The sequence below is a fragment of the Salvelinus fontinalis genome, chromosome 15 (genome assembly GCF_029448725.1).
Source record: "Salvelinus fontinalis isolate EN_2023a chromosome 15, ASM2944872v1, whole genome shotgun sequence".
Lineage (NCBI taxonomy): Eukaryota > Metazoa > Chordata > Actinopteri > Salmoniformes > Salmonidae > Salvelinus > Salvelinus fontinalis.
The window spans coordinates 20,918,301-20,931,023 of NC_074679.1; the positions used below are offsets into that span (position 1 = coordinate 20,918,301).

Genomic DNA, 12,723 nt, shown 5'->3' on the forward strand with positions numbered 1-12,723 from the left:
ACCATATCATTAGAAAACAAAAAGATAATTAATTGACACATTGGAAAGAATGAACAAAAAACAGAGCAAACTAGAATGCTGTTTGGCCCTAAACAGAGAGTACACAGTGGCAGAATACCTGACCACTGTGACTGACCCAAACTTAAGGAAAGCTTTGACTATGTACAGACTCAGTGAGCATAGCCTTGCTATTGAGAAACGCTGCAGTATGGCAGACCTGGCTCTCAAGAGAAGACGGGCTATGTGCACACTGCCCACAAAATGAGGTGGAAACTGAGCTACACTTCCTAACCTCCTGACAAACGTATGACCATATTAGACACATATTTCCCTCAGATTACACAGACTGAGAGTGAGACAGAGGGAGAGAGAGAGAGAGAGAGAGAGCAATAGAGAGAGACAGAGGGAGAGAGAGAGAGGGAGCAAGAGAGAGAGAATCAATGACTACAGCCAAAATGAGGTTAGTCTAATTTTGCTTCATGTATTTTTTGTAATTTTCTTGAAAATAGTGATTTCTGAGCTAATTTAGAAGCTATGATGAGCAGCTAGAATATCATCCACTCCTCCACACCTTACGCCTGGAGCTACACTTATTCCTGTCTTCCTGCTACACACACACACACACGCACGCACGCGCACGCACGCACGCGCACGCACGCACACACACACACACACACACACACACACACACACACACACACACACACACACACACACACACACACACACACACACACACACACACACACACACACACACACACTGTGTCTTTAACAAGGCTTCATCTTAGCGTAATAGAAAAGAGGGTATTGAAGAAAAGGATTTGAAGTACATGAGGGAATGCAGGAATCTGACTGAAATTATTTTAGACAGCCATGGGGAGTTAGGAGTTAGTATTACATATATAGACTGATAACTGGTGAGTAGGCTGTTTGTCTGGGCTTGGAGACGGATAGAATGCATTCCTAAATGAAAGATATACAGTATCTGTCAGTGGCAGGGCCCTCTCATCTTCTCTCTCTCTTTCCTTCCATCCATCCTTCCTTGCCTCCGTCTCTCCTGCCATGCCTCATGACTACCAAATGAATGTCATTCCCACACCGTCACAGATGCAGATCTCCGCCAATCTGCCACTAATTCCATTAATATTCATTAAAAATTAAGCTTAATTGCGCGTCTTTAAAAAGCCCAGTGGCCCCAGCCTATCCCTGGCCCCCTGAGGACAGCTAGTTCGGATTTCCACTGGGCAACCTCCCCATGCCTGTCAACCCTTCACACAGAGAGGACAGAAAGGAGGGAGGGAGCGGGAAGTAGGGAAGGAGGGGAGGGAGACTATGTTGGAAAGGGAGAAAGAAGAAGAGAGAGAAAGGGAAAGATAGCGAGAGGTAGAGAAAGAAAGAGAGAGAGAGAGAGAGAGAGAGAGAGCAAAAGAGAGAGAGTGTGAGGTAGAACAATAGGGAGAAAGATATAAGAGTGGGCGATACGGAGCGTCACCAGATAGATACACACAGTACTGTCGTGTACTTCACACAGGAGATGTAGAAGAGTGATGAGAGCACCACAGAGAGACAGTGACACTTCTAACAGCCAAACTGAGTTGAATCACACTGGTCAGAGGATGGATCCTCTCATGTCTGCTTCACCTGAGCTGTGTGTGTGTGTGTGTGCGTGTACGTGTGTGTGTGTGACCGTGTGTGTGTATGTGTGCGTGTCTGCTTCTGATTGTTCTTGAGGGGAATATTTTTAGCGTTCAAATTTAAAGCAGAGGATGGGAAAATCATGGCGTTTATAAATATAAACGCACATCTGTGTACACAAAGCACAGCACACCAGAGACATGACAGAGAACAGGGACAGACAAAGACAGGAAGGCAGCAGCAGAGAGGAGAGGGGAGGAGAGGGTGAGGAGTGGGAAGGGAAGATGCAGGCCATCCATATTCATGGTCCTGCACATCATTAGCACAGACAACAATGGCACCTCAGATTGGGATGCCATAATTGAAGCAATCAGCAAGTTGCACAATATTACAGTAGGGAGAGAGAGAGAGGGGTTGCCAGGGAGAAAATGGCAGCTCTTATAAAGGCCTGTAATGCAGAAACTAGATTCAGTATAAACTGACAGCTTGGATCAGACAGGACTGAAAGACAATGCAGCAGTCCCTCTAGAATAGAAAAGACAACGGACTAACTGACTGACTGCCTCACAGATTTTGGTTAATGTAAAGACTGATGTGTTGCGATCCCTTTTCAAAGGATACGTGTGTGTGCATACACTACCCATATCCGACTGTATTTGACTGTTTCTACCATTGTGTGTGAGTGTGTGCGTGTCTCGGTGCATACCTATACGCTGCAGTACTGATCCTCTCTCTACAACCATCACCCAGCCCAGTGACAGAGAGCCAGCCAGGGAGGGGCCTCCTCCTCTCTCTACAACCATCACCCAGCCCAGTGACAGAGAGCCAGCCAGGGAGGGGCCTCCTCCTCTCTCTACAACCATCACCCAGCCCAGTGACAGAGAGCCAGCCAGGGAGGGGCCTCCTCCTCTCTCTACAACCATCACCCAGCCCAGTGACAGAGAGCCAGCCAGGGAGGGGCCTCCTCCTCTCTCTACAACCATCACCCAGCCCAGTGACAGAGAGCCAGCCAGGGAGGGGCCTCCTCCTCTCTCTACAACCATCACCCAGCCCAGTGACAGAGAGCCAGCCAGGGAGGGGCCTCCTCCTCTCTCTACAACCATCACCCAGCCCAGTGACAGAGAGCCAGCCAGGGAGGGGCCTCCTCCTCTCTCTACAACCATCACCCAGCCCAGTGACAGAGAGCCAGCCAGGGAGGGGCCTCCTCCTCCCTCTACAACCATCACCCAGCCCAGTGACAGAGAGCCAGCCAGGGAGGGGCCTCCTCCTCTCTCTACAACCATCACCCAGCCCAGTGACAGAGAGCCAGCCAGGGAGGGGCCTCCTCCTCTCTCTACAACCATCACCCAGCCCAGTGACAGAGAGCCAGCCAGGGAGGGGCCTCCTCCTCTCTCTACAACCATCACCCAGCCCAGTGACAGAGAGCCAGCCAGGGAGGGGCCTCCTCCTCTCTCTACAACCATCACCCAGCCCAGTGACAGAGAGCCAGCCAGGGAGGGGCCTCCTCCTCTCTCTACAACCATCACCCAGCCCAGTGACAGAGAGCCAGCCAGGGAGGGGCCTCCTCCTCCCTCTACAACCATCACCCAGCCCAGTGACAGAGAGCCAGCCAGGGAGGGGCCTCCTCCTCTCTCTACAACCATCACCCAGCCCAGTGACAGAGAGCCAGCCAGGGAGGGGCCTCCTCCTCTCTCTACAACCATCACCCAGCCCAGTGACAGAGAGCCAGCCAGGGAGGGGCCTCCTCCTCTCTCTACAACCATCACCCAGCCCAGTGACAGAGAGCCAGCCAGGGAGGGGCCTCCTCCTCTCTCTACAACCATCACCCAGCCCAGTGACAGAGAGCCAGCCAGGGAGGGGCCTCCTCCTCTCTCTACAACCATCACCCAGCCCAGTGACAGAGAGCCAGCCAGGGAGGGGCCTCCTCCTCTCTCTACAACCATCACCCAGCCCAGTGACAGAGAGCCAGCCAGGGAGGGGCCTCCTCCTCCCTCTACAACCATCACCCAGCCCAGTGACAGAGAGCCAGCCAGGGAGGGGCCTCCTCCTCTCTCTACAACCATCACCCAGCCCAGTGACAGAGAGCCAGCCAGGGAGGGGCCTCCTCCTCTCTCTACAACCATCACCCAGCCCAGTGACAGAGAGCCAGCCAGGGAGGGGCCTCCTCCTCTCTCTACAACCATCACCCAGCCCAGTGACAGAGAGCCAGCCAGGGAGGGACCCCCCCAACAAATGTTGTGCTAAATGAGGCCCCTGGTGTGCAGAGCGCTAAATACTACCCTTTCCAGTGTGATTAAGACTGTCCTAACCCTTTCAAAAAACACCTCGCAATTGCATTTGAATCACAATGGTACATACAAACATAAATCAGAAAAACACCACAACGCATTCCAGTCACGCAATTAGAAAGTGTCAGTCAGCAGAGATGTGCAAACACACAACTAAAAACCCAATCCAACCGACAGAACCCCCCCAAAAATCTAACTAACCATTTTTTCTGCCTTTCTATTTTTTTCTAAACTCATCAGGCTTAAGTGCTTGTTTCAGGCAGCCAATGGGAGCACTGTGCTGGTTACCGTGGCGATACGAAGGGACATTTAGAGGACTCTGATAAACTATGCCATTTAAAAGGTTATGACAATTAAAGCAGCTCCTGCAAATTACAGTGGCCAGACCTATACCACGGATGGGTCCCTCTTATCGCCTGGCACCCGGCTTCCTCTGCCATATGCCCTCTATTTCCACAGCCCTCCCTCCCTTCATCCCTCTCTCTCCCCTCCCAATCGAAGCAGCGCTTTTATTATCCAGTTAATTAACAGAGTTCTCAGTTAATATTCAAATGCTGACCAATTAATGATATTGAACTTTGAATAGCCCTGCCTCTCCCGCACTCTCCCCTTGTCTCCCTCCCTCCCTCCATCCCCCCTCTCCCAGTCAGTTGTTGCCGTGGCATCCTCGGGTACACTGCGCCGTGTGGCGTGCTGTCGGTGGTCGTGGGTGGCAGCGAGTAGCGATAAAGGCGGGCAGCCAGCCAATGTGACAGTGTTTTAATTAACCTTGGAGCAGAGCACAGCAGAGCAGAGCACAGCAGAGCAGAGCACAGCAGAGTGGGGCCAGCAGCAGCTCAGAGAGAAGACAGGAAGTAGTTGGAAGTAATACAGGAAACAGGAAACAGCCTTAGAGATAAGCAGTCTCACAGAGGAACAGACTGGACACTTTCATTGAAGAAAGGAGGAGCAATAAAGTACACTTCTTGTTTGTGAAATCTTTGTCACTCCTCAGAAACTACAACAAATTGTCATAGATGAAGGCAGAGTTTCCCAATTGGTGGTTTTATTTGTCCCCCAAAGTTTTCTGAGCAAAAATATATAGATATAAAAAATAAAATAAAATAATTGTTGGACATAAAAGACTGTAAAAACACTGGCCTCAAGTGATTTTTATTTGGGAAATTTGTTCCTAAGTATTCCCACGTATAATAGAGAGACACGTGATCGTCTACAAATGTTTGAAAATATAATGTTTTAGTCAAATATATCTGTTTGGGATTCTTGCGGTAAAATTACAGTCTACAAATTATTTGTAATTTCGTTCTGGCCCCCTGACCATTCGCTCAAGAAAATTCGGCCCACGGCTGAATTTAGTTGATGATCCCTGGCTTAAGGTGTAACCAATCGATGGCTTTGCCTGGTAACAGTGTGAACAACACGACAAATCCTCACACTGGAGTAGTCCTTTCACACTGTGCAACCTTCAGTTAGATAAAGGACCTAGATACTGTATCAACTTGGGCATGGATGTTTCAGTCACTACAAAACACACTATACCAGCTAGCTACCTAGGAACATAAGAGAATGGCAGCCGGAGAAGGAAAGGTGTCCGTCTATCTGCTGGGGAAGCAAGCACACAGTTGTACACACATACACACAAACACACAGTTGTACACACATACACACAAACACACAGTTGTACACACATACACACAAACGCACAGTTGTACACACATACACACAAACACACACACAAAGGCAAACACCCAAGCACACGCATAAATGGAAAAGCATTCTTAGTGAGGGAGGCAGAGAGGAACATGTCAGAGTGTTTCGTCTTATTAAAGCTGATGTAGAGAGAATAAGACCAGTTGGTGACAGGAAGGCAGGGAGCAGGTGGAAGATGACCGGGTTAGCAACCCACCAGTCAGAGGAACTCTGCTGTTAGGAGTTCTTACAGCAATTCATGAATTACTTGAGACTATAAGAAAGACCCATGGTTTTCATTCCCCCTCATCAATTAAGCTGTATTTCTGAGATGTTTTGAAGCAACAGCTGATAGGTCAGAATCAGAAAGCCAGTGAAACATAGTCCAATAAAGAGCACTTGCCCTTCAGAGGGCTATAAAATAAGGATAATAGACATATTTGTATTTCCTTTATTTAACTAGGCAAGTCAGTTAAGAACAAATTCTTATTTTTAATGACGGCCTAGGAACAGTGAGTTCACTGCCTTGTTCAGGGGCAGAACGAGAGATTTCTACCTTGTCAGTTCAGGGATCCGATCTTGCAACCTTCACGGTTACTAGTCCAACGCTCTAACCACTAGGCTACCTGCCGTTTCTGAAGGAACCTTGGGTTTCACAGCAAATATGATGTCAAAGAAGCTGCAATCACTCAATCAAGTGAAGGATGTCCTCTCACCTGGGCTGATGGATGTGGAGAGGAACGGCTAACCACCCAAATCATACAGGGTGGAACTTCTATCCTTTGGTAAGTAGAGGTCTTGGGAGAGGGGTCACATCCACAATGACATCCTAATCTCTCTTACAGTGCTGTGTGTTTTCATTGATCGGCACAGAATGCTGTAAAAAGGTCGAATGGTGAACTTTCTTTATGATTGGGAGCTGAGATGAGCTCCCAATCATACAGCCACAATAACATAGGTCAGGGGGAACATAGGTAGTACTCTCTCTATTATAAAACAAACACATGCTCGCATGCATGCACACACACTCCTTTTGTATTGGAACACTGCAGAAACCATAATCCATCTTTACCTCCACCCCCACCTTCTTAGACTACTCTACATCCTCCACTGGCCTAATAATATTTCACACCAAATCTTTAGAGCCCCAAATAGGTCTGGAGTGTAATCCTGGGGCCAAGGCATGCAGGCTGTGTGCTGTAGTGGGCTGTGTGCTGTGCACAGACGTCAATTCAACATCTATTCCACATTGGTTCAACGCAATTGAATTGAAATGACGTGGAAACAACGTTGATTTAACCAGTGTGTGCCCAGTGGGTAGTAGGCTCTGGTTGGCTCATTCAGTATTCCTCAATCCCAATAGCCATATCCTTCTGAACTCTGGTTCTAACTAAAATCCTGGAGCCCCCCCACACTGACTCAACCTAGCCTCCCCATGTCCAAGCCTGCAGGGTTAACCACCCCATTCTCCCTTCTCCCTTTTCAGAACTGTGGACTCACTCTCTTCCAGTATAAGTAGTGTACGAAGAAAAACACACACACACACACACACACACACACACACACACACACAAACACACACACACACACACACACACACACACACAGATTAATGCGCGCACACACACACATGCACACACACACACATACACAGAGTTCTGGCTGACAGTAAACCCACCCCAGACCTCCTGGCCACACGGCTGACAGCATCAACGTGAGAGGCCTGGACTGAGATCTGTCTGTGTGTGTGTGTGTGTGTGTGTGTGTGTGTGTGTGTGTGTGTGTGTGTGTGTGTGTGTGTGTGTGTGTGTGTGTGTGTGTGTGTGTGTGTGTGTGTGTGTGTGTGTGTGTGTGTGTGTGTGTGTGTGTGTGTGTGTGACTGCGTTTGCGTGTGTGTGTGCAAAAGTATGGGAAGCAGGAAACGCCAGAAATAGCCCTCATGAATAAGCTGGACGACTCATCAGACCTGTGGGGACAGAGCCAGACTGCCTGCCCACACACATGCATGCATGCACGCACGCACGCACGCACGCACGCACGCACGCACACACACACACACACACACACACACACACACACACACACACACACACACACACACACACACACACACACACACACACACACACCACAGGAGGCCTATGTGGGAGAAAAACATTCTGGGATAGCAGTACTTACAGAACAGAACAGCGTGGCCCTTAGACAATGATCTACACACTTTTACATTTACCCACTGACTATAAATGTTCATATTTGGGGAAAGTAAACTGATCCTAAATCTCTGCATAAGGTGAACTTCTATCCGAAGCGATGTCTTACCTGCTGAGGTGGGGCGTGGGGTGGCAGGTAGGGGGGCTGTGAAGGGGGGGCGGTGGGGTTCTGCTGGGGGGGGCTGAAGTAGGGTCCCGGGGTCGTTCCCTGCTGTTGCTGCTGCTGCTGGCTGTATCCTCCTATACCCTGCTGGCCATACTGGGAGGGACCCTGCTGGAATACAACCAATCATACAACAGTTAGAGTAGCTAGCACCTACCCTCTGCTGGAACCATAGAGATCCTATTAAATTACTAGAAGTTAATAGAAGTAACGCATGTGATATATTAGAAATTTGGTCATGTAATTATTGGAAACTTATAATTATGTCATACAATTATATAAAACATTTATATGGGTTTCATACCAATGTTTTGTAAAAATAGCCTCTGAAATATCTGTAAAGTGACCATAAATGTCTACATTGTTGTTTTCTTGGAAAGCTGTGAGTGCTATTATATGATACAATATCAGTAATTGTTGCATTTACAACTTTATCAAATGATGTCAGCCAGTGTCTGGCTGTGGCTTGACTGCATCGTTTACAGTTTTTTTCAATTGTTTAAGCACAATTTTGAAAACAGGGCCCGGTTTGTCAAAACACTACACACAATTAGCACAACCCTACACCAAAGTAGCACAACACTTCAGATCATTTGTAAAATGGAACACTTTTGTCAAAACTATACACGACTTCATAAAAATTATATTTTGTTACCATACGAAACACACACATTTCATATGACTTCAATCTTTTTGAACCAGTTACACACTGCTGTTGCTAACCTAAAACACTTATAGCAAGTCTAATTGTCAGTGATTAGAGTAGTGTAAATGAAGTACACAGAGAAAGTGCAACTATACAAACACTACACAAGACCAATGCTGCAGACTGAGGAAAATATCATTTATTTCTCTCCATATACCCAAATGAGTCAACATGTCAACATGGAGAATCACAACAAAACATGTCCCAGTTTTCATGCTACTACAGTAGTGTGCATAACACTGTTAGCTCAGCAAACAACAGACAAACTTAAAATACTGTATCCAGTACAGGTTAAAATTACAGTAAATAACAACAACAACAAACAGATCGGTGGAATGACACATTGTCCCAGAAGACCGTGTATTGCATCTGGTGCATTTCATTACCTACTGTGACGATGTGGTGCAATCGGTCCAAAAATGAGAGAATATGAGGTGTGTTGTAAAGGCCCATTTTGGCATGATGGAGGACAACCCCATGCTGTGAAATGGCAGTGCAAAGGGTGATGTTACCCCCACGTTGCCCTGTGACATTGATTATATTGGTTGAAGACATTTTGGTTGAAGGCAGGTGAACCTACCTCCTGCATTTTTATAGTGCTTAAACCTGATTGGTGTGTCTACAATTTAGCAATCATGTGTTTGTGCACCTGATGGCTGTGTTTAACAGATTGGCTCATAGGTGTGGTAATTTGACAGTCAGTGCTTTTGAATTGCAAGGAAGTGACATCATGATATACTTCTGTGTCTGATGTATACAAGTGTGTTTAGTGTTTTGCAAATCACTGTGTGTAATGTTTTGCGAATAGTGTGAAGCTGACAATGTGCTTACAGTTGTGCAAATCTAGCCTTGTGTTTTGCTCCTTGAGTGTAAGGTTTTGCTAATTGTGGGAAAAGTTCAATTGTAGTGTGTCAGCAATCGTAAAAAACTGTAAATGGAATGTTGGCATGTTGGCAGTTAACTTGAAAAATGTACGGAGTCATTCCTCTAAGATTGGCTAGCTAGCTAAAAGCTAACAAACATACAGTGCAGAAAAATTCTTCAAATTCATTATTTTACACAATATCTTATCACAGCACTGTCAAACCTTGGTTGACCAACTCCCTGACCAAAATGACTGGCATTCATCCCATCATAAGAAGGTTCATGACCATTCTACTATTCTAATTCCAAATTCTATTGTCCAAGTCAGTATTAGGGTGCGTTCGTAAATTCACTTTGGAGTGCCAGAGAGCGCTCAGAGTGTGCTCTGGGCGTTCGTAAATTGTGAGCGTTGTCAGATTGTAAATTCAGAGCGTTTCACTCTCGGAGCGTTCAGAGCGCATACTGGACGCTCTAACCCGAGGAGTAGGGTTGATCTGAGCATTCTGGCCTCACAACCGCAGTCAAGCACCCAAGCTAACTGGCTAAAGTTAGCTAGCTTGCTAGCTACTTCCAGATATAAATGAGAGAACAGCTCACTCTGACCATTTTACTTGCCCTAGAAGAGCTGGTTAGGCTGTTTTTATGTTATTCAGAGCGTTGGTGTCTGCAAATGTGCTGCTGGCAACAATTTAATAACGCTTTATTGCAGACATTGGCCCTATTCAACAGGTGTTGAGCGTTCGTAAATTCATCAGTTATTCTGCGCTCTGGCACACTCAGACGAGAGTGCTCTGAAATCGGAGTAGATAGCCAGAGGGAATTTACAAACGTACTCTTAGATAGAAGGTCATGGCCCCGCCCGCCTGTGGGTAAAACAACCTATGGTTACAATTAGTGAGTGCAGTGGTGTAGTACCATTGTTTTAGGTGAGGGAGCGCAATGTCTTTTTAAATGACGTCATCATTTCCTCAATCAAACTCTGTACCGACAGATGTAGCCTATTGAATAACCTATATAGAATATGCATAAAATGCATCCTCAAATTGCAATGTCTGCCTATGATTTGAAAAGGTCAACAAAAAAAGGCATGCACTGTTTCTTGCCTTACTGCACAAGCAGGACATTGTTCACAAGTGATAATACATAATAGGCTAATATTGTCACCCATCAGACTATTTTTTATTTAATGTTGTCTTTACATATACTAATTAATATATACATGAAATTAGTTTTGATTTAGAATGGACCACTATCATGCCCCTGTCGCAGAACGAAAAACATTATACATGTAATCTATTCAATTAAATAGCAAATGGAAGACGCTTTTCCCGTTGTTCATTTCAATGACAGCCAGGTAGGCTATACTGTTGTAAAGCGAAGAAATGTAATTAATATTAGGAAAGTTGAGAAATAAATATAGTAGGCCTTGCCTATAGAAAGCTGATGTTACTAATGTAACTAATGACTGTTACTAATGACCATCAGCAGCATCAGAGCTTGGAGAAGCCTAGTTACCGTGGCTAAACGGTCACATGGAATTTGACTGCCCTCAAACACCAAGTTAAGCATACCTTATTTCAAAATAGGCCATTATCACATTTTGCCAGTGAAACTGCAACTGCATGCTAATCATTTGATTGATCTCAATCAGTATCATGTAATAGCCTATATGCATTTAGAATTTTAGTGTTCATTAAATGACATTTATTAGAAAACATTTCTGAGTGCTGCTCCTCCGTGCTCCCTCACAAACAGACTTTACTAAACAAGTGATGAAACGTTTTACATAGCTGCGTGTAGCCTACATGGACAGCTGGTGCCCACATTTTCCACTCTCCTACGTCGAATAGTCTGAAGCCACAGGGCTCTTCTCGCAGGCTCTATTTCACCAAATGAGTGTATTGCGAACCTAAGGTCGGGATTTTTGACCTGGTTACATTGAACAGCACAGCAGCTTTTCAGCATGTTTGTTATTTCTGTATAGAAAAATAAACTATTACGAAGTTGGCTCTTTGACACTGGGGGTCAATCGGAAAGAATGTTTGTTTTCCCCAATTTGTGGGTGTGGTTGAGGGGAATTCCTTATTATTATGTGAATATCAACTCAGAGTATGTCTGGAACAACCAATCAAAGTTAGAGCAGCAAGGAAGTCAATCTGCTCCGCCAATCCAATTAATCCAAAAGGCTAGCACCTCCCCTCTTTGCTGAAGGAGCCAAATTTCATAACAGTCTAAAAACCAACATAATAACACATTCAGTTCCCCTACTTCCCCACAGAGCCAATGAGAGCATTCAGAGGAGCCAGGACCCACCAATAAGCTTCAAACAGATCCTCCATTCACCTATTGCCGATTGAATTATAGCCACATCATGTTAGCAGCACTGTGCCAACTGTGACACAGCATTCTATCTATGCTCTCCTGCCAAGTCCAGTCACAGAGCAACTGGGGTCTTCAATAAATGTTGCATGTCCTATCTCCTGCCAAACTCCTCCCTCCATCTTCTCTCCTCCTGACACAACATAGATGGGGAGGGGACATGCTGTTCTGTGAACTCAGGCAGACCATAATTGTAATAGAGGACACATTGAACTGAAGCAGTAATGACTTGGGCTAGAGATACGTATTCCCAGTGTATTGTGCTTTTCATTAGACAGACACAATTATCACACTTTTAAATGTATGTTTATTGTGTGTGTGTGTATGTGTATGTGCGCGTGTGTTATGCACGTGTTTTGTTTATGTCTGTGTGTGTATTGACATAAATGTGTCCACAGATGTGTACAACTAGTTGCCACAATGTGTGCCAACACCACTGGGTTAATCTGTGTATTGTCCCAGTTTTAATCCCTCCGTGTTGGGCTTTATACAGATATACGGAAAGGCTCTCTCCCTCCTCTCTCCACAGAGGATTTCCTCTACGCTGAGTCTGGGGTTGATGGCAGCCAGGGAACTGCTGGAGTAGCTTCCCCAACCCAACGGTGTCATCAAACACAACCCCTCTACTCCATTGCTCAATCCCCTCATCCCTCCCACTCTTTCCCATTGTTGAACAGCTCTTACACCACATATATATGCGCACACACACACACACACGCGTGCACGCACGCACTGGCACACACACACGCGCGCACACACACGCACACGCGCGCACGCACACACGCAG

General features: G+C 46.1%; 1 protein-coding gene across 2 annotated transcripts in view; it reads right to left on the minus strand.

Annotated features, from left to right (window-relative positions):
• Nucleotides 1-12,723, minus strand: part of LOC129811527 (AT-rich interactive domain-containing protein 1B-like) — a 103,977-nt gene that overhangs the window by 14,545 nt on the left and 76,709 nt on the right. Inside the window, exon 3 of one of the 2 annotated variants that reach the window (XM_055862909.1) lies at nucleotides 7,934-8,095. In XM_055862909.1, coding sequence (XP_055718884.1) covers nucleotides 7,934-8,095 — 162 coding nt within the window. Of the gene's footprint in view, nucleotides 1-7,933; nucleotides 8,099-12,723 lie in introns of both variants that reach the window. The other variant, XM_055862907.1, reaches the window with a different exon arrangement.